The 27,223-nt window shown below is 43.9% G+C and overlaps 1 protein-coding gene across 2 annotated transcripts in view; it reads left to right on the top strand.

Annotated features, from left to right (window-relative positions):
• Positions 1 to 27,223, top strand: part of NDRG1 (N-myc downstream regulated 1) — a 67,340-nt gene that overhangs the window by 15,183 nt on the left and 24,934 nt on the right. For both annotated transcript variants that reach the window (XM_081949868.1, XM_081949869.1), the window contains exons 2-3: positions 21,056 to 21,134; positions 22,210 to 22,251. In XM_081949868.1, coding sequence (XP_081805994.1) covers positions 21,056 to 21,134; positions 22,210 to 22,251 — 121 coding nt within the window. The remainder of the gene's footprint in view (positions 1 to 21,055; positions 21,135 to 22,209; positions 22,252 to 27,223) is intronic.

Here is a 27,223-nt window from a genome sequence, read left to right as displayed (position 1 = left end):
ACATGAATGTGCTGGCCAGCTGGTCTTCATGGGTGCTGGAGCACTAGAAAATGCCCCAAAACCAGGCTGTTTTCGGGCATTTTTGGGGCCGTTTTCAGGGTGTTTTTGCAAAAGCTTTTTTTTCGCCTTCCCCAGCCTCCAGAGGCTTTTTAGGAGCCTGGGGAGGGCAAAAAGAGCCTCCCCCCCCCCGCAGGCTTCAGAGACCGTCCCTCAAGCCTTCAGAACGCTTAAAACCACCCTCCGAGCAAACCAGAAGTGACTTCCAGGTTGCTCGGAGGGTGGTTTTAAACGCTCCGAAGGCTTCAGGGAAGCCTCCGGACAGTCCCTGAAGCCTCCGGAGGGCCTCTGGGGGGTCGGCAGAGGCTCTTTTCGCCCTCCCCAGGCTCCTATAAAGCCCCTGGAGCCTGGGGAGGGCAAAAAAACATGTAAAAATGGGGGGTGTCGCGCGTTGTGCGCGCATGCGCACTGGGAGGTGTCGCGCGTTGCGTTATGGGTGTGGCACGCCTGCACTCGACCTCCCTGCGCTCCCCCCACTTGTGGCACGCGAGCCAAAAAAGGTTCGCCATCACTGGTCTAGACTACCTGTATCTAGAACTGTTCTGAGTAACTTCCTAAAATTAAAACTCAGTAATATAACAAAACTAACACGCCAAATAGTGCAAAACACAACTGGTGTATGGAGAGAGATCCCAAAAAAGCTCCAAACTATGTACTATGCCCACTATAAAAGTGGACCTGCCCCAGGCTTGGGTAAAGAACCAGATTTTCAAAGATCCCCAGAAGGCAGACAAGATGCAGCCATTTTGATTCCCAAGGGGGCTGATGGAAGGCAATGAGAGAGAAGGCCATCTCCTGGGTCTCATAAGGTGGCATTGGTTAATTGGAGGGACCCAGGATAAGTCCCAGCAAAGCACCTGAAGGCCGAACCAGAAGCAATGGATGGAAGCTAATCAAGGAGAGAAGCAACCTAGAACTAAGGAGAAATTTCCTGACAGAACAATTAAGCCGTGGAAAAAACTTGCCTCCAGAAGTTGTGGATGCTTCAACACTGGAAGTTTTTCAGAAAAGATTTTGTCTGAAATGTTTAAAGATTCCCTGTCTGACCAGAGGATTGGACTAGAAGACCTCCAAGATCACTTCCAGCTCTGTTGTTTTGTTAAGTGCGGTATGTTGGAGTGAATTGGGCGGGCAGATATTATAGGAGATAGCCTGTTTCCCTGAATATAAGACCTCCTCGGATAACAAGCCCAATCTGGTTTTTAGCGCATGCGCTAAATAAGCCCTTCCCAAAAATATTGCAACGCAGCAGCAGCCATGAGGTGACCACAATCGATGCCTCCTGCACCTCAAAAATAATAAGACCTCCCTGAAAATAAGGCCAAGTGCTTATTTTGGCAGTCAAAAGAAAATAAGACACATTTCTGACCCTATCTTATTTTTGGCAAAACACGTCTCAATTATCTACACCCCCTGCCATGGAGGCCTTTATAAGTGACAGCAAGCATCTTGAATTGCACCCAGAAGCCAAGATCTACCTTTGCATAAATGTATCTTTGATGACATTTCATTGGATCAGACCACTTTTAGTTTTGCTTATCCGTTGTGAAGGAGAAGGAATTCCAAAAGGGAAATTCCATGAGTGATAGATGGCTTGATCCTCTTCAAAAATTAAATCTTTAGGTTTAAGCAATCTAAGTTGAGAAGCAAAAGCTGCAGATAAATCGGCAAACATACGTGGTTTGATACCTTGACTATCAACTTTTCCTTTTCTTGTTAGGCTAACAGACTAATTAAGCATTTTTTTTCCAGCAAGCAAAAAGCTCTTTATTTAAGTTGTGTTGTTCATACCCGTAGATGAAAAGAAAGCCAAATTTTAGGTGGAGTAAAACAGTTCAACAAAGAGAATTCTTTGGTATAGCGCTGAATTTCTTAGGAGCTTCATATAAGCAGAGATGACTTCTGGGATATGATTTCATGTTCTGTATGTAACTTAAACGAAACCTGAAGCATGACGTTTCCAGGTGTGTGATATAGATTCTGTTCCCATAATTCTTGGTCAGAAAGGAGATTCTTGGCATTGTAGCAAAGGATACTGGGAATTAGGAGAGCCCAGAGAAGGAGATTGTTTTCCTGAAACAACAACAAATATTTCCCTTTGTGATTTCAGAAAGAAGCCTTTATTTTATTCTGCATATAGGAGCCTCTCATTTCACCAGAGTGACTCTAGAATTGCCACAGCACATATAAAAGCAAGTTACCAAAAACAGCTAAAACAATTTATAAAGATATCCCAGATGAAAAATCAATCTTCAGGAAACTCGGAAGCACGACCACAAAATCATTTAACAACGATAGTACATGCAGGTACACAAACATAGCTAGATATAGTAGCTACTGCTTTCCTTCTTACATCAACACAACTCTTTTGTTACTTTTATGATTATTACTTAGTTTCATTTGAAACAAAGGTATGTTTTCAAAGATGTATTGATCTGCGAATAAACAGTTAACTATCTAAATCTGTATTGTTTTGAGATCAGCCAAGGCGATCGATGCTCGTTCAGTAGCATCCCCACAAAATTTATTGAGCGCTAGAAATTGGGTTTATTTGCACGATCAATTGGTCTTCTAAAGGGTTACGACTGCATGACAATTCAGCTCCTTGTTTTTCATTTGGGCAATGGAGGCAATAGGTTTGGTTATCTTGGGCATGGAAGTGCATGCTTGGATGTGGGACTGAGCATTAAAACGAGCACGGGTGCGAAATCAAGATAAATGCCATTTGGAAAGGGAGTGAAAAAAGATGCTTGTGATGAACATGGCTGACTATTGCTCCACACTGTTTATCCTTAACTCCTGCCAGAATAAGAAATAGCCAGTTGATTTTGGCCATTTGGGCAGAGATGAACGGTTGTCGCACAAGGAATAAACTGTTATGAAACGTAGGCATTCATTCAAGTCGAAGTTTTCCTGGGTGCTTTGGAAATTCAACAGATAAAAGGACCTCTGTGCATACGAAAGGAACAAGAGATGGCAGATTATCTGTACAACATGGCTATTGTTTCCCCTGAAAAATGACAAAGGAGCATTCTTCCATCTCTGCCCAGATCCTATCAGAGAAAGCTAAGATCTGGGTTGTACAAGGGTGAAAATTCAGGGCCGTGTTTCGATTGGCAGATATCGCTGAGCCTCTGCCCTTATCTGTAGCTGCAGATATTACCAGCTTAATTGTCTTACTTAGGCGATTTTTGCTGACACCAGTGTCATTATTTTATGTGATGGATGGGAAGAAATGTATTCCTGGGAGAAGAAAATCTGTCCCAGGGAAATGGATGGCCCTGTTTTCTCTTACCTTCTTAAGCAGAATAACATAGTCTACTTGGTCCCCTGCCTATAGTAGTTACGTAAATGTGTCAGGTCCCTTTAGAATCAGAATTGTAAATCCTGGCTCTTGTGAAAGCTAGGCTTTGTACCGGTAGAAGAGAATATTTGTAGCTCAGGTTGAACTGTGGGGTCCTTGGTGCTCTCAGAGCTTGGGGGTTTTCTTGTAGACGTTTCATTACCCAGCTAAGAAACATCATCAATGCTAGCCTAGCCTAGCCTAACCTAGCACCGATGACGTTACCTAGATTGGTAATGAAACGTCTGCGAGTAAAGCACCAAGACCAGAGGGCACTAAGGAAGCTGCCATACATTGTGTTGTGTTTTAATTTGGTAGCCTGTCAATGTGCATGCTCAATCCTTCTGGGTCAAGATCGTGTTGTGATCAATTTTAGTAACAAAGTAATAGCATAGTTTAAATTACCAATGAACAGAGGTGGAAGGGACCTTGTAGGTCACCTAGTCAAATCCCCCGCCCAGGCAGGAGACATAGCACCATTTCTGACAAATGGCAGTCCAATCTTTTCTTGCAAGCCTCCAGTGATGAAACTTCCAAAGGCAACTTCTGTTCCATTGGTTGATTATCCTCTCTGTCAGAAAATTTCTCCTTATTTCCAGGTTGACTCTCCTTGATCAGTTTCCATCCATTAATCCTTGTCTGGCCTTTGGGTTCCTTGGAAAATAGCCTGACCCCTTCCTCTCTGTGGTAGCCCCTCAAATATTGGAACACTGCTATCCTGTCTCCCTGGTCCTTCTCTTCTCTATACTAGCCATGTCCAGTTCCTACAACCGTTCATTGTATGTTTTAGCCTCCAGTCCCCTAAACCTCTTTGTTGCTCTTCTCTGCACTCTTTCTAGAGTCTCAACATCTTTTTTATAGTGTGGTGACCAAAACTGAACGCAGTATTCTACACGTGGTCTTACTAAGGCTTTATCGAGTGGTATAAGTGCCATAAGAAAGTTCAACAGTACCGAATCAGGCATTTAAAAAGGTCCTATTAGGCTGAATCCAGGTGTGTGTGTGTGTGTCTGTGTGTCCCAGCCCATGCAGCCACTTGCTTCTTTAACAACCTGTCCCCTGATTGGCTACATCGCTAATTGTAAAGCAGTTTTGTACAATGCTTTGCTGACGTTATCCTGAAACTTTTACCCTTTTAAAACTTTTTGGGAATGTTGAGCATCTGCAGTTTTATGTAGTCTCAGCATTTCAGCCTCAGGCCTTCCTGGTGCGTTCTTACCATTCCTTGCGGATGAAATGCAAGTTCCCAACTGTCCGGAGGGCACCCAGGAGACGCTTGTGCTGTGTTCTTGTGTAATTTTTAATTGCGGTTGAAGAGCAGCAAATGGTTGTTTTTTTTAAAAAAAATACAATTAACATTATGCTGCAGATCTTACCTAACTCTTGCAACTTCAACTTTGACCCGCCTGTGAAAACTTTAATCGGGTTGCCTCCTAGACTGGAACAGGCAGAGCTTACTGATAAGGTTAAAGGAGTTTGATGAATTTTGGGTTTGTTGAGCGAGAAAATTGTGAAGTTTGGACGCCATGGCTTCAGTTGAGTTAATAAAAGAATGCATGAGTTTTATAGAATCAGATGTACAGATGTGGCATCCTATCAAAAAAAAATCATACTTTGGACATGTTTTTGCAGAACTTCATATTCCATAAATGAAGCTACCCATTTTGGGTAGCTTGATTTTTTTTTTCATACAATATTTTTCTCGTGGCTAGTTTTCTACGTCGTGAATCAAAAATAAAATTTAAACAAAGCAAAACGAGAAATTTTCCTGCTGATTTCTGTGGCTTTGCTTACCAGAATGGTTCTTCCCCAACTATTTTGCTACACCGCGCACGGCACAATTTTTGTCGTGTTCCAATTATGTTGGGATTGAATTCCCAAACCATCTCCATGATGGCTGTGGGATCCTACTTGTCTAAAAGTTTTCCAGTTGAGAAAGTCTTGTTTCACGATCATATCCACTATAAAGAAGGAAAACAGGTGGTGCTGTAATTTCCATGTTGCGAATCTGAAATATTGTGTCACAGCAGAGATACATATAACAGAATTAAAATCATCCCAGTGTTAACAGCAACAGAGGAAGGTTCTTTTGGGCCAGTGTTCATTGACCTAAAATCTGGGTTAATCTGATATGCAAATCAATGACTGGAAATAAACATATTCGCTGTAGGACTGGGAGCTTGGGACCCTTATCTTCCTTTCAGAAGCGTGGAATGCAGGATAAAACTATTTGCAATCTTTTAATTATGTGGGCACCTGGTGGCTTTTGCAGACTTCGGATCTCTGCTGGGTTGGATGAGATCAGATTTCTGACCCCAATCGTTGAGCAAATATCACCCAACAGAAAGTCCTGTGCTGTACTTCTAAGGCTGAGATCAAGGACATTTGGTTTCAAACCGTGGCTTGATGTATTGCCTTGATTTGAGAGTTTACATCTGTGATGGCGAATTTATGGCACGCGTGTCCAAAGTGTCATGTGGAACCATGTCACCTGGCATGTGCGGCATCGCCCGTTCCTCTTCGTGTGTGTAGCAGTGCCGTAAACTGGAAGAACTGGTCTTCTGATTTTCAGCATGAGCATGCCCGCTGGCCAGCTGATTGCTGCGCATGCATGTGTGACAATAACTGGAAGACTAGCTGGCCAGTGCGCATGTGCGTGCCAGAAACTGTAAGTTCATTTTCTGGTGTGCACACGCCCCCTGGGCAGTTCCTCTTCCATGTTGTGGCTCAGACGAGCGCATGTGTGCATGGGCTCCCTTTTCGGCACTCGATCAACGTAGAGAAATCTTGCTTCATAATGCAATGCGCCCCCTTCTTAAGACACCATTTTGTATCTGATTTTTAGACGATCCATCTTGACTCCCTTGAAGAAGCGGGGGAGAGAAAGCTAGATTTCGCAAGCCTTAACGTCGACTCCTCTACGCTGGTTAAATATAGCATAGACTAGTGTTTCTCAACTTCGACAGAATGCTGGCTGGAGAATTCTGGAGGTTGAAGTCCACGCGTCTCAATGGCCATGGTTGGGAAACACTGCGTGGTGACCACGGTTTGAAAACTGAAATTTGGCTAATCTGGGTTTGATTTCTCTCTCTCTCTCTCTCTCTCTCTCTCTCTGCGAAGAGATAGCATAGTTTGACAATGCTCTTAAAGCCACTGATTTCATTGTGTCCCGGTTTATTTAGCCAGCCTCAGGACAGACAACCAAATCAATGTGGCTTTATTTGACTTTAGGTAGAAAGGCCACCTTGCTCAGATGTCCACGTGATGGGCAAAGTCCTTAATTTTAACAGGGCTTTTGAACTTTACCCAGAGAAGGAAAATGTGCTGATCAATTTCACCCACAGCCAGAATTGTTTGGTGCAGTGGGTGCGTTCAGGCTCATTAAACCTTTGCAGCCTGCATCTAGGCCATGTTTACAAAGGTTAGAAAGTGGTATTTGCTCATGTTGGCCCAAGGAGAGCTTGCACTGAGATACTCCTGCTAAGAGAATGGCTTGGTATTTTTTTTCTCAACAGAGCAATGCAAAGTCTTTGTAAAGCGGTTGGGTTTTAGAGGAAACATCGAGGCTGCTAAAATGAACTCACCTCGATTAATTCAGAAAGAGAATAGAATAGAATTGTTGGAAGAAATGTCCTTCTGGGTTCAGTTCCAAGTGGAGAAAAAGACACTGGAAACATGGAGGCTGCTTGGGAAGATGGTTTAATGGTGGACAGGATCACATGGCTTGCGGTCCTGGGGGGAAAGGGAAGCGATGCTGAGAGTCCCTGGGTTTTATGCCCTCTCTGGGCTTTTGAATTTGAGCTTGTGTTGTGATTGGTTGCCAGACTCCCATGCGACCACGCAGGGGCAATTCTGTAGGCTGTCCTGAGTCCCAGGCTTGGATGATTCTTGCTGGGTGATGATGTAATGAAAGGGCTTTGGGATCCCTATTATTGCTTTGCCTGAAGAAGGTAGACCTTTTGTTATGTAGAATAGACTGGCTCAGCCCTTAATGGCCCATTGACCAAGGTGGGGGTGAGTTTCTGCCTCCCTTTTTAGGGGAAATATTCTGTCCTTTTAATATTTCCTAAAATATCTCATTTTTATAGGAGAGGGATGGGCACTAACTTCCTACAGAATAGAATAGAATGGAATTGGAATTCTTTATTGGCCAAGTGTGATTGGACACAAAAGAGTCTTTGGTGCATATGCTCTCAGTGAACATAAAAGGAAAGAAAGAAAAAAAAAGAAAAAAAAAACATTCATCAAGGATCATAAGATGCAACACTTAGTGATAGTCATAGGTTACAAATAAGCAATCAAATCATACTAGGAAACAAACAGATTAATATAAATTGTAAAAATACAAGCAACAATGGTTATAGCTTGTAAACAGCTTGTAAAAAATACCTTGTAAATATCAGAGATCTGACCAAGTGTTGTACTAAAGCCCCTTTTGCACATGGAGAAAGAGAAGGAGTTGCTGCAGAATTTTCTGTGCGTTGAGGTTGGGAAACAGAAACCAACTGCAGCTAAATTTGGCCAAAGTCTTCAGACTTATTTCTAACCCAGTGTGCTTTTTTCTGCTTGAAATTTATTCCATTTTGTAATGATCTCTTGGTCTGCCTTCTGACATTAAAGCTGGTCAAGACAATTGGCAAAAAAATTTAAAAAATTGGATAAATGCAGCATCGATAGCCGAGAATTTTGAGAGCATGTTCTATTTCTGCTGTTTGATTGTGTTCCTGAAGTCTTAAACTTCCGTTTACTAAATGTTGCTTGCTTTTCAGTTCCTTGATAAGACTTTCAATCATTAAACGACTTCCTGAAATCCAGACACTCACACACCCCTCAAAAACCATAAAGCCACCAAATATTTGCCATTCTCTTTGGAGGCGAGAGTTTAACCCCCATCCACCCCAAGAGGGTAAACTAAGGAATCTTTTGATGCATTTGAAAAATTATTAAGAGTTAAAAACTTTCTGAAAATGGATTCCATCAAAGATGAATGGACAAGTGGAACAGACTTTGTGTCAGATGCAGAAATCAACACTGGAAAACAATGGACTTTTGTTTATTTCCCTAGAGGCATCATCAGTACAGAGCTTAAAAGTTAGCTGTTTTGGGAGAGTCCAAAAATTTGGCATGTATAAACTGTTATTTATTAGGTGAATGGGTAGAAGCAGAACTGTTTTTTGCATTCTTCTGTCTTCCATTTCCCTCATAAAAGGATACAGTCCTAAATAAATATTATTTAATTGCAGGAAAAATAAATAGATTTGCACTGTAGTGTGTTAACCTGGAGGCAGATTTTTTTTTAAAGAAGAAATCAGATGTTTGGAAGATGTTTTATTTAGCATGTTACGAATGGGATATTTTTTTTAGTCCAGTGCTGCCTTGGGCTCCAAAAAATTATATTGCAAGCAGCAGTCTTCAGCGAAACTGTAAATTGCACATTTCCTGCTTTCTTTGGTAGAGTTCCTTCCCTCAAACAGTTATGGTGGGTGGCATTAAAGAGACAAGTTAGGACATTAGGGGTTTTTTAAAACTTTGTTTTCAATCCTCTGGGTTGATTCAAGGAAACATGTTTATTGTTAGACCTGCCACCACTTAAACCTCTAAATAGACATTATCCTTGGCTCCATTTAGAATAGAGTAGAGTAGAATAGAATAGAATAGAATAGAATAACAGAGTTGGAAGGGACCTTGGAGGTCTTCTAGTCCAACCCCCTGCCTAGACAGGAAACCCTATACCATTTCAGACAAATGGTTATCCAACATCCTCTTGTTCAGAAAGGTATAGTTTTATTAGAAGTCGGGATAGCAGTAGTGCAGGGGGTGTCAAGCTTGATTTCATTGAGGGCTGCATCAGGGATGTGTTTGACTTTGGGGGGGGCATGATGTGTGTGTGTGATCATGGTGGGCTTGGCCAACTCGGCGTCACTGGTGGCCCGAGCACTTTGCCAGCGAAAGCAGGCTCCCGAGTTCCGTTTTCAGCTGCAACTGCCTCCTGCAATCCCATGCCAGCAAAAACAGAGCTCCTTTTTTGCTAGCCGAGGCACTGTGGACCAGATCTAAGCACCCTTGAGGCCTTGAGCATGACACCCCTGCAGTAGTGCGTAGCCAGAACTGAGAATTGTGCGCCAAAATTCCCAAGTTCAGCTTTTCCCTCCCTTAACTCCCTCCCATCGCTGACCACCCCATGACCAATCAGGTTCAAGCAAGATGTTTTCAAAATGGTCACTTCAATGCAGCTGCCGCCTTCTCCCAGCCGGGTGACCTTGAAGCAGCATCACGGGGAGATACAGCTGTTACTTTTGCTTTCCCCCTCCACTCCCACCCCTCCCCAGAGTCTATGGCAGACTGTCACCATGAAGCACAAGCAAGTGTGAGGTGATAGCCACTGTTCATATTGTTTTACTTTACAAGTGATCTTCTGTTGCTTTAATCAAAATCAAATCCAAGCAGAAAATCACAGAAATGATTTCCAATCGTATATGCAACATAGAGAATATTAATAAGTGACCTCCTTAGAAGCATCTTATAATAACTGCTCTGATAACTAAATTTTTGACTGATCTTCTAAACTGACTGAATCAACCGAATCTTATGAACCAACTTACACATACAACTAATGAAGGAGAGGAGCAACCTAGAACTAAGAAGTTTCCTAACCATGGGAAAAATTAATCGATGGGATGGCTTGCCTCCAGAAATTGTTCTCCATCACGGGAGGATTTAAGAAGAGACTGGACAGTCACTTGCCTGGAATAGTATAGTACATCTGCTTGGGCAAAGGGTTGGACTAGAAGTCCCTTTCCAACTCTGTTATTCTGTTATCATAGGAAGCACTGCCAGAGCATACTTGCTTCCAAATACCCTCCCACGACCCTGTATTGTGGGAATTCTTAAAGGAAAGTAGATTTATTCAAGTTCAGTGGAGTTTGGGGAGCATGCCTTAAAAGCAGATAAAAACATTAAGCCAAAGAGAGAGCCCAGCTGAACTAACCTTGTTCTTGTTGTTAGTTGCGAAGTCGTGTCCGACCCATCGCGACCCCATGGACAACGTTCCTCCAGGCCTTCCTGTCCTCTATCATCCTCTGGAGTCCATTTAAGTTCACGCCGACTGCTTCTGTGACTCCATCCAGCCACCTCATTCTCTGCCGTCCCCTTCTTCTTTTGCTCTCAATCGTTCCCAGCATTAGGCTCTTCTCCAGTGAGTCCTTCCTTCTCATTAGGTGGCCAAAATATTTCTGTTTCCTCTTCAGGATCTGACCTTCTAAAGATCAGTCAGGGTTGATCTCCTCTAGGACTGACCGGTTGGATCACCTTGCAATCCAAGGGACTCGCAGGAGTCTTCTCCAGCACCAGAGTTCAAAGGCCTCCATTCTTTGGCGCTCAGCCTTCCTTATGGTCCAACTTTCACAGCCATGCTTTGCAACTGGGAAAACCACAGCCTTGACTATACACACTTTTGTTGGCAGGGTGATGTCTCTGCTTTTTAGCATGCTGTCTAGATTTTCCATAGCTTTCCTCCCCAGGAGCAGGCATCTTTTATTTTTTTGGCTGCAGTCCCCATCTGCAGTGATCTTGGAGCCCAGCAAAATAAAATCTGTCACTACCTCCATTTCTTCCCCATCTGCCAGGAATTGAGAGGGCCAGATGCCATGACTAATCTTACAGAAAACAAAAATTATACAATATATGGACCTACACCAACCTGGATGTCCCCATGTGGCTTGAAATCATATGTTTTTGCTTTTTGGTACTGTGTGATAATATGTATTCAAATGCACTATCTGATAATCCGGCGCTGCCTGCCCAGGTATTTATTTATCCCAACCCTCCTTCCATGAACATCGCCACAATTTCTAATGTTGGATTCCCCCCCCCCCTTACCAGAGGGAGCCCCCTTGTGGAGTACTGTAAAGCCGTTACCATGGCAACTCCACAGCACTGGACAGTAGAAGCCATTTTAAGGCAGTATGGTAGAAGCCATGTTAAGGCACAACAGGCTGTATACTAACAGAACACACACACCGAGGGATGTTAGGGATTTCTTACCCCCACAGTATTTGTTTCCAGAGAGTAAGCACTGTTCGGTCATTAAATGAACTGTTGCAAGTCGAGGACTACCTGCATTCATTAACTCTGCGAAACAAAAATGTGATTGCACCTTCTTGATTCAGATTTTGAGGGAATTTAACAGTAGAGAATGAGTGTCCACCTTGGTGCTTCCCAACCTTGACAACTTTTAAGAGGTGTGGACTTCAACTTCCAGAATTCCCCTGGTTGGGGAATTCTGGGAGTTGAAATCCACACCTCTTAAATTTGCCTTGTTTGATAAACACCACTCTACTATTTTGGCCAGATCTCTCATTTTGAAAGCAGCCAGGAATTAGGCGCATTAAGCCACACTTTTTGTCACACTCCTTGCAACCCCTTTGAAAAATGCCCAGGAAACCCACCCAGAAGGATGCTCAACGGGTCAGGAGGGGGTGACCTCTCTGCCGAAGGCTTTTGCTTTAGCCTTGCCGTTCTCCTTGCCCTGCTGGAAAACAATTGCGGCATAATTAATGTCCATTCTCCGTAAGGAGCGTGACAGAGTCAAGCGTTAATCCTTAACGAAACAGGGCAAGAATGGGCATTTAATGAGATTGAAGCCGAGGGAAGCTTGCTAAGGCTGTGGGAAACAGGTAGATTATGCTACAAGACTTTTTGTGGCCCTTGTGAGTTGGCTGAAGGGAGAGGAAATGGGTCTCAACATTTCACATTGTGATATTTTAGACAAAGGAGAGCTGCTTGGGCTGTATATAAATGTAGCACATCGGGTGATCTTTAGCAACAGCACTTAGGATTTACATACCGCTTCACAGGGCTTTTACAGCCCCCTCTAAGCATTTTATAGAGTCAGCCTATTGCCCCCAACAATCTGGGTCCTCATTTTATCCACCCTGGAAGAATGGAAGGCTGAGTCAACCTTGAGCCTGGTGAGATTTGAACTACCGGCAGTCAGCAGAAGTAGCCTGCAGTACTGCACTCTAAACACTGTGCCACCGTGGCTCATGAACAAATACAATTTAAAAACAAATACAGTGACAATGTTGGAGCAAGTTTATAACTGGATAGGAGACCACCAGGCCATCACAGAGTTGGGAACTATTTTGTTTTTAAAAAAGTACAGGTAATCCTTGAGCCCAAGATTTCTGTGGTTAAGCAAGACAGTTAAATGAGTTTTGTCCCCTTTTATAACCTTTCTTGCCATGGTTGTTAAGCAAATTGCTGCCACTGTTGAAGTTAGTAACACGGTTGTTAAGTTACAGATTAGGTGGGAGACCACCAGGCCATCATCACAAAGTTGGGAACTTTTAAAATATATATATATATGTATATATACCGGTAGATAGTCCTTGACTTACAACCACAATTGAGCCCAAAATGTCTGTGCCTAAGCAAGATGGTTGTTAAGTGAGTTTTGCCCCATTTTGTGACCTTTCTTCCCACAGTGGTTAAGCGGATCACAGTAACACGGTTGTTAAGTGAACCTGGCTTCCGCATTGACTTTGCTTGTCCGAAGGTCTCAAAAGGGGAATCACATAACTCTGGGACACTGCCACCGTCATAAATATGAGTCAGTTGCCAAGTGTTTGAATTTGGATCGCGTGACCAGGGGAATGCTGCTATGATCGTAAGTGGGGAAAACGGTCGTAAGTCCCCCTTATGTGGCTTTATTTTTCTCTGTACTGTTGCAATTTTGAACGCTCACAAAATGAGCTGTTGTAACTTGAGGACTACCTGTGTAGAAGGAAAGCATTAACAGGTCACTTCTGCACTGTTGACAAAACGTTATATATTGATCTGTCGAGGGTGTTTTTAACCCCGCTTAAGCCACGTTTCTACACATTTGTGTTGGGCACTGTTTACATTTCACACATTAGAGGAGGATGAGTCATTTGGGGCAAGGATCCAATGTGGTTGCCCTGCGTGTGGGAAAAGTCAGGATTTTTACATTTTTCTTTCTTCATAGCGGAAAGTTTGTTTTACGTTTTCTTTTTTTTTTAAGAACCCAAAGAACATTGCATGTTCTTTACTGGACTTTTCGCGTTAAAATGGCGGGAAATGGTGCAGCAGTTGTGTTGGGAGGCCAAAGTCCGAAGCTGGCAGCCACTCCTGAATACTGTATTGCAAACAGTCAGCTTTGCAGCTGTGAGAGGAAAAAAAAGATCTGTAGGCCAAATATAATTCAAGTGATTTCTTCCCCGCGGTTAGAAATGGCAAAATCTCCTGATCCTTGGGTGGATCCAGAATAGAATGGAATGGGAATAGGAATAAGAATAGAATTGTATTATCTCTTTAAATGTACTCTAATCAACATGCATTAAAATGAAATTGCATTGCATTCCGCTCTCAAAAGATAACCATTATGCATATACACACATATTTGACATAGAGAGACATCACATATATATGGCGGATGGGAGGGGGGAAGTATTGCATTGCTTAAGAAATGGATCAATACAATACAATACAATAGTAGAGTTGGAAGGGACCTTGGAGGTCTTCTAGTCCAACCCCCTGCCTAGGCAGGAAACCCTATACTGTTTCAGACAAATGGCTATCCAGCATCTTCTTAAAGACTTCCAGTGTTGGGGCATTCACAACTTCTGGAGGCAACTTCTGTTCCACTGATTAATTGTTCTAACTGTCAGGAAGTTTCTCCTCAGTTCTAAGTTGCTTCTCTCCTTGATTAGTTTCCACCCATTGCTTCTTGTTCTACCCTCAGGTGCCTTGGAGAATAGCTTGACTCCCTCTTCTTTATGGCAGCCCCTGAGATATTGGAACACTGCTATCCTGTCTCCCCTAGTCCTTCTTTCTCTTAAGCTAAACATACCCAGTTCCTGCAACCGTTCTTCATATGTTTTAGTCTCCAGTCCCCTAATCATCTTTGTTGCTCTTCTCTGCACTCACTTTGAGCCTGCCCAGCTTTGCTATTCTCTTGGCCCTCTGTGACATATCATCTCCCCCTTTGCTCAGGAATTACTGTATTTTTGGAGTATAAGACGCACCAGAGTATAAGACGCACCAAGATTTTGAAGAGGCACATTTTTTAAAAAAGGTTTTGCACTCTGCAGACCTCCTAAAATGGCATGTTTTTCGCAGGTCCTTTTTTTTTAAAAAAAAAGGGCAGGCATAGCCTTTAGGAGGGCTTGGGGGGCAAAAACAGTCAGAGTTTCGCTCATTTCTGCCCTCCCCAGACCCCAGGAGCACTCTACAAGCCTCCTAAAGGCTATGCACAGTCATTTTGGTGAAGGGGGCAGGGTTTTAGGAGGCCAAAAATGCTGTCTTCTGTGTATAAGACGCACCCAGGTTTTCAGTCTCTTTTTTGAAGGAAAAAGTTGCTTCTTACACTCTGAAAAACACGGTAAATAAGCAATCCTTGCTTATTTAATTCCATTCCCCAAATGTTTTGGGGGAGTTCCCTCATGATGCAGCTGCAATCTGTAAAGGCAGCCTCAAAATGTGGGACATGGTGTGAGCGGAGGCCCATCTGCCTGGGCTGACGACCCAGATTCATGCAGGATAGCCAGTCATCTTTTGCTTGAGCAAGGTTTGTTAATCAAGCCACCGCTCGTTGGATTCATGCACGGTTGTCAGCCGTTGGCACACCACTGGGGCTGCTTGCACACAGAACCAGAATCAAGAAGCCACCATTCTCTTCGTGCAAAACATGGATCCAGTCCTGATGCGCAAAGCATGTGTTTATGTGACGGCTGTGGGCTGTTCGGCTCAACGCTGAATGTTGTTCGGCATGGGAAGCTGCTTAAGTGAACAGGCCTGGCACATGATTCTGAGTGTTGCACCCACCGGTATTATCCAGCATGCACACCTCCACTCTGTTAGCTGGGATTCTGGAGGAAGGAAGTGGTGGGCCCATAGGCTGTAACCTCCTTCATCCTGCAGATGCCAAGACTTGGACATTCAGCTTCCAAATCTGCAGGCCAGGTTACATGGAGGCCAGAGGGAATGGCCATGAAGGCAGGAAGAAGAGCTGTTACTAAACCAGATAAGAGAAGCTAGAGCCCAATCCGAGAAAGTAACTTGAGAAAACATCTCGGACAAGCCCCTCCCTAATTCACACAAAGATAAAGAGAGGAAGGAGGGAAGCATATTCAGAATAACAGAGTTGGAAGGGACCTTGGAGGTCTTCTAGTCCAACCCCCTGCGCAAGCAGGAGACCCTATACCATTTCAGGCAAATCACTGTCCAATCTCTTCTTTAAAACCACCAGTGATGGAGTGCCCACAGCTTCTGGAGGCCAAGCTGTTCCGCTGATTGACTCTTCCAACTACAGGAAATTTCTCCTTAGTTCTAAGTTGTTTCTCTCCTCGATTAGTTTCCATCCATTGCTTGCAAGGTTCAGCTGCTATATCTGTTTCAATCAATAAATGGATGCCTGGTCCGTATTGGCAGCTTTGCCTTTTCATGCTTTCTTGAGAGTCGTCCCCAGTTGAAAGGGCTAAACTGAGCTAGAGATGCGCCTGTCTCCCTGAGATGCAGAAGGTAGCCAATGACTTTCCCCAAATCGACATGCTCCGTGTGTGTGTGTGTGTGTGTGTGTGTACGCAAACGATGGGTTTGCAGCTTCTCTTTCCGTCAGAAAGGCGAACAGGAGAGAACAAGTTGCATGCGGATTTTTAAAAAAAAACATATTTCTTATTTTATGAGGTATTTTTATGTGTGTATTGGGGAGGGGGTAGGAGCCTTATCTTGCGTACGTGCTCTCCGTATTAGTCACAAGGTGGATTTGCAAGGCATGCATGTGATTTATATTGCCGGAAACAGCCATGAGGGAACTCTGTCCTTGGGTTCTCTGAAGGTGCCTGAAGCTCTGGGTTATTTCTCGGTGTGGCCTGAACTCCCTCTGGAGGCAAGAGATAAGTCGGCAGACGGGAGCCATCCGTGCGGTCAATTCTTCACCTCCCCCGCCCCGTCCTTTTATAATGAGACAGGAGTTTTTAAGAAGAGACTGGACAGCCGTTTGTCTGAAATGGTATACAGGGTTGGACTAGAAGACCTCCAAGGAGGTTGGACTAGAAGACCTCCAAGGTCCCTTCCTGTTCTGTTATGACCAGGGTTTCACACACACACCTCTTTAGGAAGGAAGGAAGGTAGACTAGATAGCTTGGCTAAGTTTAACAAAGCATAAACTTTGGGGGGGGGGTCGAAGAAGAAACCCTTAATCAATATTTCTAAGCATGCTTAATTGACGGGCTCTTGTTTTGGATGCCTGAATCAGATCGACCTCCGGATGGAAAGGTTACGTTGGCTATTTGAAGGACAACTAATGAGAGAACTTGTCAGTGACCCCAAGCTGGCTGCGGCTGGATCCTCATTATGTGTTTTGCAAGTCTAGCAACTTGTCCTGTGAGGCCTCCAGACCCCCTGCTGTAAAACAGTAGGAGTATAGTCCCTCCCCTGGTTTTGTTCCTTCGTTTCATGTGATTTGCTTGAAGGGATTGACATGTTCAGCTCAAGATTTAAGATAGATTAACAGAGTTGGAAGATACCTTACAGGGCATCTAATCCAACCCCCCTCCTCCCCGCCCACTCAAGCAGGAGATCCTACACCATTTCTGACAAATAGCAGTCCAGTCTCTTCTTGAAAGTCTCAAGCGATGAAGCTCCCACAACTTCCAAAGGCAACTTCTGTTCCATTGGTTGATTGTTCTCACTGTCAGAAAGTTCCTCCTTATTTACAGGTTGAATCGCTCCTTGTTCAATTTCCATCCATTGTTTCTTGTCCGGCCTTTGGGTGCTTTGGAAAATAGCTTGACCCCTTCCTCTCTGTGCAGCCCCTCAAATATTGGAAGACAGCTCTCATGTCTCCCCTGGTTCTTCTCTTCACTAGACTAGCCATGGCCAGTTTCTGTAACCGTTCATCGAATGTTTTAGCCTCCAGTATCCCAATCATCCTGGTTGCTCTTCTCTGCACTTTTTCTAGAGTCTCAACATATTTTCTATAGTGTGGTGACCAAAACTGGATGCAGTACTCTAGCTGTAGTCTTACTAAGGCTTTATAGGGTGATTTTAGTACCTCACTTGATCTTGAATGTATCCCTCAATGCAGTTTAGAATTTCATTGGCTTTTTTTGGCCGCCACTGCACACTGCTGGCTCATAGACCCCCATGGAGTTCTTCTAATACTCAATCCTCATCCGGATTCTCTTTAAATTAGGGAAGTGAAGTCAAAACTCTGGCATGACTTGGCTTTATGGTTTGAGTAATGTCCCTTGATAATGGTAATTCTAATCATCTGTCCTCCTCTTAGAATGTCGACCAGGGAAGCTCTCGATAGCCTGGAGATCATGAGCATAACCTTGGGTGACCACCAAGTTGCTTCCTCTCTGCGTTTGTTTTATTTTAGATTATTTAAATTAAAATAAATACAGTGGAGGCCTCTCCTGCTGTGATACAGCCTCACTGATTGCGTTTGTTTACAAGGACGTCTCTTGAGCCTTCCCGAAGGCAGCCCTGGCGTTTTTAGAAGCCAAAATGTTGGGTTTCCTCTACTCCGGGGGCCTTGTTCAGAAATGTGTCCAAGGTTTCTAGAGGAGAGGAAGTAAATACCATGATAAAATTGGACTGAAACATGCAGGAGGGCAGACGAGCCATTTGCCTTCGACGTGTGTTTTGTGACTGGTCAGGGTCACTTCTGGCCATCACACTGTGAAAACACCAGCATATAATCGGAAAATGTCAGATATTCCAATGGATTCCTCAAAGTTACCCACCTAGAGGAGGGGTCAGCAAACTGTGGCTCTGGAGCCGCATGTGGCTCTTTCCTCCCTCTGCTGCGGCTCCGTCACTGGTCGGTGCCACAATTTTGAGAGGAGCTTCCGGTGGGTGAGGGGGAGAGAAGCACAGTGCGCCAGGGGAAGACTCTATGGCAAGGGGAGGGTTTTCCAGTTGTCTGCACAATTGATAGGGCTTCCGGTTATGACAGGTAGAGGGAAAAGTATGCCATGCTAGGAGGAGACTCTATGGTGGGGGAACTGAACTTCCGGTCAGCTCCAGAATTGAATGGGGGGCTTCCAGTTAGGACCTTTGTGGTTCCTGGGGTTTTCTTTTCTGTGGGAAACAGGTCCAAATGGCTCTTTGAGTGTTTAAGTTTACCGACCCCTGACCTAGACCATTCTTTCAATATATTTCCTATAGAAGGTCTGGTTTCCGGTCATTAAGAAGGTCCTATTATGGTCACTCAGTTGCAACTAACTGCTGAGTTGCAATATTGGTGCAGTTTAATTATTTGTACCTTGAACGTCAGTTAGAATTGTTGATTATTTACCCATTGGGCTCTTGACTCAGTGCCATCTACTTTGTTACAACTTCTTCCCTCAAAATGACGCTACAGGGCATTGCACACCAGAACAACTAGACACAAGGACAGTTTTCCCCCGAATGCCATCACTCTGCTAAACAGCACTGTCAAATTATCTACTAAGACTGCACTACTATTATTCTTCTCTTCCCTCCTAGTACCTATCTCTTTCCACTTATGACTATAACTATGTTGCTTGCATCTTTCAATTGATATTGTTTTTATTTACAATAATACAATACAATAGTAGAGTTGGAAGGGACCTTGGAGGTCTTCTAGTCCAACCCTCCTGCCTAGGCAGGAAACCCTATACTGTTTCAGACAAATATTTGTTACCTAGTATAATTTGATTGCTTATTAGTAACCTTGACTATCACTAAGTGTTGTATTTTTTTTTTTATTCTTGAGGACTGTATTTTATTCTCCCTATGTACACTGAGAGCATTTGCATCAGACAAATTCCTCGTGTCTCCAATCACACTTGTCCAATAAAGAATTCTATATTCTATTCTATTCTATTTTGGTCATCCACCAATTATTACAGGCCCCGGAGGAGTATAATGAGAGTCAACCCTGTCCTAAGATATGTCGCTTACTTTTATCTATAACGTTGCTGTCTAATTCTAAGCACCGAGATAAGTTCTGTCATTATGTAAATCTTATGATTTGATTCAGAAGTTAACCAAGTCAACCATTGGGAAGTTGTTTTCTGCATGGTCAGAAATCCCTTGCTTAACATGGTGAGGAAAATTCGAACCTATGCACCTTTTCTAATACAATCACAAATGATAGTCTGTAGAGATTCTCAGTCATTCAAGGCATGGACTTTTTTGTCTTCAAAAGGAAAAAGGAAAAAGAAAGTCCAGTTGCCTCCTGAAAAAATGCACCTTTGGGAAAATCACAAATGATGCATTTATTCTCATTATATTATAATATTGACTCTGGTTATTTTAAATGCTTTTTGCTGATAGTTCCCCATGCTTTTATCTTGCCAGTGTGGTTGGTCTGCCCAGTCACCCTTTCCGGCTGAATTTTGAAACGGAAGAGAAATGCTCATTGCCCCTTACTTTTGTCTAACCATCTCAGCTTCATCACCTTACAAGAAGGGAATATCCGCAAGCCTAGCAGGAAACACACCGAGCCTCCTTCATCGGGTTATTTCGCCTCTCCTGCTTTACTCCCATCTAACTAAGTGAATGGATTTGCAGTGTTGAAAAGCCAACTGGCAGTGGGGCCATTGTTCCGTATCTGAAACCCTGCTGATTTTGCAAAAGTGAGACAGAGGCCATGGTCAGCTTTGACTGCTTCTGCATTCAGTCAAGAGAATTCTGGAAGGCAGGTTTTCTGCTGCCTGAAACATCTCATAGCATCATCGATCCATGTTCTGTGGGGCTTGTCGGGGGCCTCTGTAGAGGCCTATTCAGCATTCTGACCAAGGCTTCCCCACCAGCACGAAGCCGTGTCCTTGTTCCGATAAACCCCTTTTATTTAATTTGCAGTGAATTCCTCTCCAGCAAAGTCTTTCCTCTCTCACAGTCTTTCAAGATAGCTCACAATTACTGACCTTTTTCAGGCTTGGAGAGTGGCCAGGCCGATATCTTTCAGACGCCGCAATACTTGGCAAGAATGAAGGAACAAACTAATTGTCTCCTGCAAACTCCACTCCCCTTTTGTCCTTTTTTATTCCCTCTGGGAGGGGCCATTTACCATCCACCTGTGGCCTTACTCCCAAGATGACCCTTGTTCCTTAGCTGTTCCCTTTGTCTGGCAACTCTGCGCATGCACACACTGGGAACAGTTCCAGATGTTTATCTGCCTCATTGATGTCTGATTCTGAAGATAGCTGATAACTGTCAGACGGCCCTGGCCCCCTCTCTGCCTCCAACGCAGAGACATCATCAGAGCCTTCCCCAGAGTCCAGGACTGGCCCATGTTCCTCCCCAACCTCCTCACTGCTGCCAGCTCTGCTGGCCACTGGTGGGCCACAGCTCTCAGCTTTACGCTTTTGGCTTTGAAAAATCTCAAATTTTGCAGAAGCACAGATATCTGTGAGGTCCTTGGTGCTTCCTGAGCATGGTGGTTTTCTAGCAGACGTTTCATTCCCAAACTAGGTAACATCAGCATTGATGAAATTACCTAGCTGGGGAATGAAATGTCTGCGAGAAAGCCACCGACCTCAGAGAGCACCAGGGACCCCACAGTTCAACCTAGGTCTTCAAATATTCTCTTCCTTTGGTAGATACGTGTGTAGTACATTGTAACCGTAAGGAACATTGAACATTTCTGCATTTTCTTAGGTACCAACTGCTGACCATGTCGTCAGATGGTCCGGATTCCCATGTGGCAGAGCAGAAACCTTTAGTAGACAAAGAAGAGGTAAGTTGTGCTCTCTGTGAGCCTGGTTATTCTCTTGCAGACATTTCGTTACCCAACTAAGTAATATCATCAGTGCCAGAAGGCAGCGGGGTTTGCTGTCAGCTTAAGAGATAAATTTGCATAACCGCACCAGAAAGTCTGCCAAATCTTCCAGACTCTCTCAAATCACAGATCCTGTCCTACAGTACAGAAGGGACAGCATTTATAGGATAATCCTCCCCAGTACTCACTTGGGATCTGCAAATGATAAGAATCATAAGATTTCCACTTATGGGAGTGTTGTTGGGAGAAATGTCCTTCTGGGTTCAGTTCCAAGTGGGGGAAAAGACACTGGAAACATGGAGGCTGCTTGGAAAGATGGTTTAATGGTGGACGGGATCACGTGGCTTGAGGTCATGAACAGAAAAAAAAAAAGGGCAGAGATGCTGAGAGTTTTATGCCCTCTCTGGGCTTTTGAATTTGAGCTTGTATTCTGATTGGTTGTCAGACTCCCATGGGGCCGTGCAGGGGCACCTCTGTAGGCTGTCTCCCAGTCTTGCTTAACTTGCTGGGTGATGTAATTTTCCCAGATGCCTTGTGGTGAGTTTCTGTTTGCTAGATGAAGGGGGTAGATCTTTGTTATGTAGAGTAGACTGGCTCAGGCTTTAATGGCCCATTGACAAAGATGGGGGAGGGGAGCTGAGTTTCTTCCTCCCATTTAGAGGAAATATTTTGCCCTTTAATATTTCCCAAAATATTTCATTTCTCTCGGAGAGGGGTGGGTTTTAACTTCCAACAGCAGGAATGATGACGTTAATAGCATCTGTATTCACCAGGGCAGTCCTGAACTTATTTCTGGATTGGATCCAGGCTGTTTTTATTTAGGGTCACTCAATGGGCTTTCCAATCACCCCTCCAACTTCTGCCCCATTGGTTTGGCGAGATCCTCCCTAAACACGATGACATTGCAGAAATCCTGTTTCATTAGACTTACATAAAGGAGGCAAAAACTAATAAATCTCCACAGCGTTTATTTCAGAAATGAAACCTTTGGCGCTTTCGATCTTGTAACCCTCTTGTAACTTTTCTTTTCTAGGCCATCACTCGTCTCCTTCCTGATATCGATGTTGACATTCAGGTAAGTGTGGTAGAACAGACTTTACCTTGGTTAAATATTGCCATAGGTATCTAAGGAAATATAGTCGATTCTCTTTAGGTCAGGGGTGTCCAAACTTGGCAACTTTAAGAGTTGTGGACTTCAACGCCCAGAATTCCCCAGCCAGCTCTGCTCTGCTGGCTGGGGAATTCTGGGAGTTGAAGTCCACAAGTCTTAAAGTTGCCAAGTTTGGACACCCCTGCTTTAGGTGGTCCACTGGGGAAAGCCACTAGCTATAATATCAGCTATAACATGAATGTTTCACAGAAGCACTCAGAGAAAAGGGCTCCTTGGAAAAGCAAATTTCTGATTAAAGTTGGAAGCTGAAGAAGTTGCCAAGTTTGTCGTGTGCTCTTTCAAATGTTTCTATTTACTCTGGCTTCACTGTTGTTTTCCCAAGCCTTCAAATACTCAGAAATAGCGATAGATAGATGATAGATAGATAGATAGATAGATAGATAGATAGATAGATAGATAGATAGATAGATAGATAATAGATAGATAGATAGATAGATAGATAGATGATAGATAGATGATAGATAGATAGATAGATAGATAGATAGATAGATAGATAGATAGATAGATAGATGATAGATAGATGATAGATAGATGATAGATAGATAGATAGATAGATAGATAGATGATAGATAGATGATAGATAGATAGATAGATAGATGACAGATAGATAGATAGATAGATGATAGATAGATAGATAGATAGATGATAGATAGAAAGATAGATAGATGATAGATAGATAGATAGATGACAGATAGATAGATAGATAGATGATAGATAGATCGATAGATAGATGATAGATAGAAAGATAGATAGATGATAGATAGATAGATAGATAGATGATAGATAGATAGATTGATAGATGATGGATAGATAGATAGATAGATAGATAGATAGATGATAGATAGATGATAGATAGATGATAGATAGATAGATAGATTGATAGATAGATTGATTGATAGATAGATAGATGATGGATAAATGGATAGATGATAGACGGATGGACAAAAAAAGGAAGGAAGGAAGGAAGAGAGAGAGAGAGAGAAAGAAAGAAAAAAGAGAGATAGAGAAATAAATAAATAAATCAGGGATCTTCCCACACGGATTAGAAATATTGGGGGGGGGGGAGGGTGTTTGCTCAGAGAGTAAGCCTCTCTGGATTAATTTAAACCAGGGACAGCTGGCTGGGGAATTCTGGGAGTTGAAGTCCATAAGTCTTAAAATGGCCAAAGGTTGGAGCCCCCCCCCCCCAATTTAAACCAAAGGTTGAAGAAGGATTTCTAAATCACTCTGGAAGGCTGGCCTAGTAATGTCCTCCACTTCACCAATACCACAAGGACAGAGAGACTGTTTGTCAGGGTGCTTGCAAAATGTAAGAGCTCCCTTTGAGCTGGGTGGAGACCCTGGTCTAATAGCCAAGGATGCTAAAGCTGTTCTCAGTGAAGCACTGGTTCTGTTAACCAGGTCCTGGGGAAAGGAGGAAGCCCAGAAAAAGCGTTCAGAGGTAATCCCACTGCCATCAAGGCTAACAAACACTGGTTCCCTATGGCTGTTAACTATTCCACTTGCTCCATCCAGATCACAATAGCAATAAGACCTACATACCACCCCATAGTGTCAAGGTTCCAAGTAACATACCCATAACAAACAGAACTCTGAGTCAGGTAGATGCCTTAAAGAACAGTTTTATTGGCTGCATCATATTGGCTTGGACTGGTGAAAACCGACTCTAAAAGTTCCCACGGTTTTCACTTAATTAAAAGTAAAGTTTCCCCCCCCTTTCTCAAACAGTCACATGGTCCAATCAAGCTGCTGTCCGGTTGCTTGGAAACTTCACTCCTCCTCTCTTCAGCCACCTGTGGGAATGTCCTTGGTTCCCAGGGCAAACAATTTTGTTTTGGCTACAAAATCCCAACTATCTCTATTCCCTACCCACCACCATTGTGGCACCACTGAAGCCTCCAAGATGGCCAGCTTCTGAGTTGACACATAGTGCTTCACAGCACTTTGTGGGTGATTAAACAATGTGGGTATTATTTGAATATCGCCCCCAACAATCTAGGTCCTCGTTTTACCGACCTCGAAAGGATGGGAAACTGAGTCAAATTCCAGTCTTGTCAGGATCGAACTCCAGGCTGAGGGCAAAGTTAGCCTGCAATATTGCATTTTTACCACTGTGCCATCAGGGCTCCTAGGTATTCTCACATTCAGATGGTATGTGTGTGGTCCTCCGAGGGCAGTGGTGGCTAACCTTTTCTGGACCACGCGGCCAAAGCCCGTGTGCGCCCAAGTCCCCAAAATTGCAATGTGTGCATGCCTCCTGCCCCCGCCTGCAGATGCCCCCTGTGAATGCATTTTCCCCCACACACATGTGCACGCAGCCTTCTGGACATGCGCAGCAGAGACCCGAAGACCAGCTGGCCGGCAGAAGGCATGCACACATGTGCAGCAAAACAACTGGGGCGACGACTCGTGTGTCCACAGAGAAGGCGCTGCATGCCACCTGTGGCATGCATGTCATAGGTTCGCCATCACAGTCCTAGGGAAAGCACTCCTCGACACATTATGATGCGGTGAGGGACCCAGTCCGTCTCTTTCTCCAGAATTGTAGCAATTAGGATAACAATCTTTGTTTGTTGAGATTTGTTTGTTGAGCCCTTCCTGAGCTCAAAGCAGATTCTTTTTTTTTTAGTCTTTGCACCCTGAGAGAGAAACATCTGCAGCTAACCTAGGTTCAACCTTCCGAGCGGGAGGCAAGAGTCTTCACCGCTAGGCCACCCCCGCCGATCTGAATTTGCAGTAAGAATCTCAAAATGCAGCCCAGCTGCCTCTGCTTTTGCGGAGCTGAGATAGAAAAAAACGCCTCTCTCTTAAGGCAGAGGATTGACAGCACAGCTGTTCACTGCTGGATTCCAGGGAAGGGTGACCTCTTTTCTTGGACGTGTGTCTCCCCTGGGGACACGTGCAGCAGTAGAGCCGACTCTGCAGCCCACCCCCCAGTGAGTTCTGCAAGGCGCCAGATGGCAGGTTGATCTTCAGCCTCCAATCGGATTAGCGCGTGTACCTGGGATATTTTTATGGCCAAGGGGAGGGTTGCAAGCCCAGGGTTGTCACCAAAGAAACTCTTAGCGGTAAAACCTGATGCTCATTAGGAGGAGACACCATCTGTTTTTTCTTGGGGGAAGCCTACTGCAAGCCCCACAGATTTCACCCAGACAGGACCGGCCAGCGTGGAGACAGCCAACTGGCGGAGTCGTGTGCCGAAGGGCTTAGAGCAGGGGTGTCCAAACTTGGGAACTTTAAGACTTGTGGACTTCAACTCCCAGAATTCCCCAGCCAGCCATGCTGGCTGGGGAATTCTGGGAGTTGAAGTCCACAAGTCTTAAAGTTTCCAAGTTTGGACACCCCTGGCTTAGAGCAAGGATTGAAGGCCACATCAGTGTGGACCATTTATTAAATTTGATCCGAATCCTTGTCTAGTAGTATTTATCGTGGTATGGATAATCTCCCGAGCTTCTATGCAGCCTGAAAGTTTACTAGTCTCATAGAGAATAACCTGTATGTTTGGGGAAGGTAGATTTTTCTATGGGATGTTGGTATTAAAATCTGGAAGAAAAGGTTATACCTGAGTGCCTTTCCCAAGGGAGCGTCCTCCATCAGGGACCACAGAAAAGGACTTTTCTTAGTCGCCATCCCTTCTTTGGGAGTTCTGATGAGCCTTTACTGAGTTTCTTCAAGACAGCCAAAAACATTTCCAGCATGCCTTCCTCGCCTTTGAATCCTCCAGCAGGAAAGCGTGTTTTATGGAAGAGGTCCTTAGAAGTGCCTTTTGATAAATATTTCAATGTCAGTTCAGACCAGAGCTGGAAGGGACCTTGGAGGTCGTCTAGTCCAACCCCCTGCTCAAGCAGGAGATCCTATAGCATTTCAGACACGTTAGGAAGTTTCTCCTTAATTCCAGGTTGCTTCTCTCCTTGATTAGTTTCCATCCATGGCTTCTTGTCTTGCTTTCTGGTGCTTTGGAAAATAAGTTAACCCTCTCTTACAATACAATACAATACAATACAATACAATACAATACAATAGTAGAGTTGGAAGGGACCTTGGAGGTCTTCTAGTCCAACCCCCTGCCTAGGCAGGAAACCCTATACCGTTTCAGACAAATAGCTATCCAACATCTTCTTAAAGACTTCCAGTGTTGGAGCATTCACAACTTCTGGAGGCAAGCTGTTCCACTGATTAATTGTTCTCACTGTCAGGAAATTTCTCCTCAGTTCTAAGTTGCTTCTCTCCTTGATTAGTTTCCACCCATTGCTTCTTGTTCTACCCTCAGGTGCAGGTCTTCTTAGTGGCAGTCCCTCAAGGACTGGAATACTGCTCTCACGTCACCCGCTAGTTCTTTTTTCCTCTAGACTGGCCATATCTAGTTCCTGCAACTGTCCAGGCCTTTTATTATCTTACCGTATTTTTCAGAGTATAAGAAGCACCCTTTTCCCTCAAAAAAGAGGCTGAAAATCTGGGTGCATCTTATACACCGAATACAGCATTTTTTGCCTCCCGAAACCACACCCAAAATGGCTGTGCATAGTCTTTTGGAGGCTTCCAGAGTGATCCTGGGGGTTGGGGAGGGCAAAAATGAGTGAAAACAGGCTGTGTTTTGCTTGTTTTGGGGGGGCACCCCCCAGGAGCATTCCTAAACGCTATTCATGGCCTTTAAAAAAAACGGGCACGTTTTTGCGAAAAATGGGCTGCTTTTGCGAAAAATGGGCCGCTTTTGGGAGGTCTGCGGAGTGCAAAAACTTTTTTTAAAATTTGCCTCCTCAAAATCTTGGTGCGTCTTATACTCTGGTGCGTCTTATACGCCAAAAAATACAGTAGTTGCTCTTCTCTGAACTTTTTCCGAAGTCCTCTGTATATTGTTTTAATTTCATCCTTCTAC

Source organism: Natrix helvetica, assembly GCF_964273705.1.
Source record: "Natrix helvetica genome assembly, chromosome: 4".
In the NCBI taxonomy this organism is placed as follows: Eukaryota; Metazoa; Chordata; class Lepidosauria; order Squamata; family Natricidae; genus Natrix; species Natrix helvetica.
This window is presented reverse-complemented; position numbering and strand designations above follow the sequence as displayed.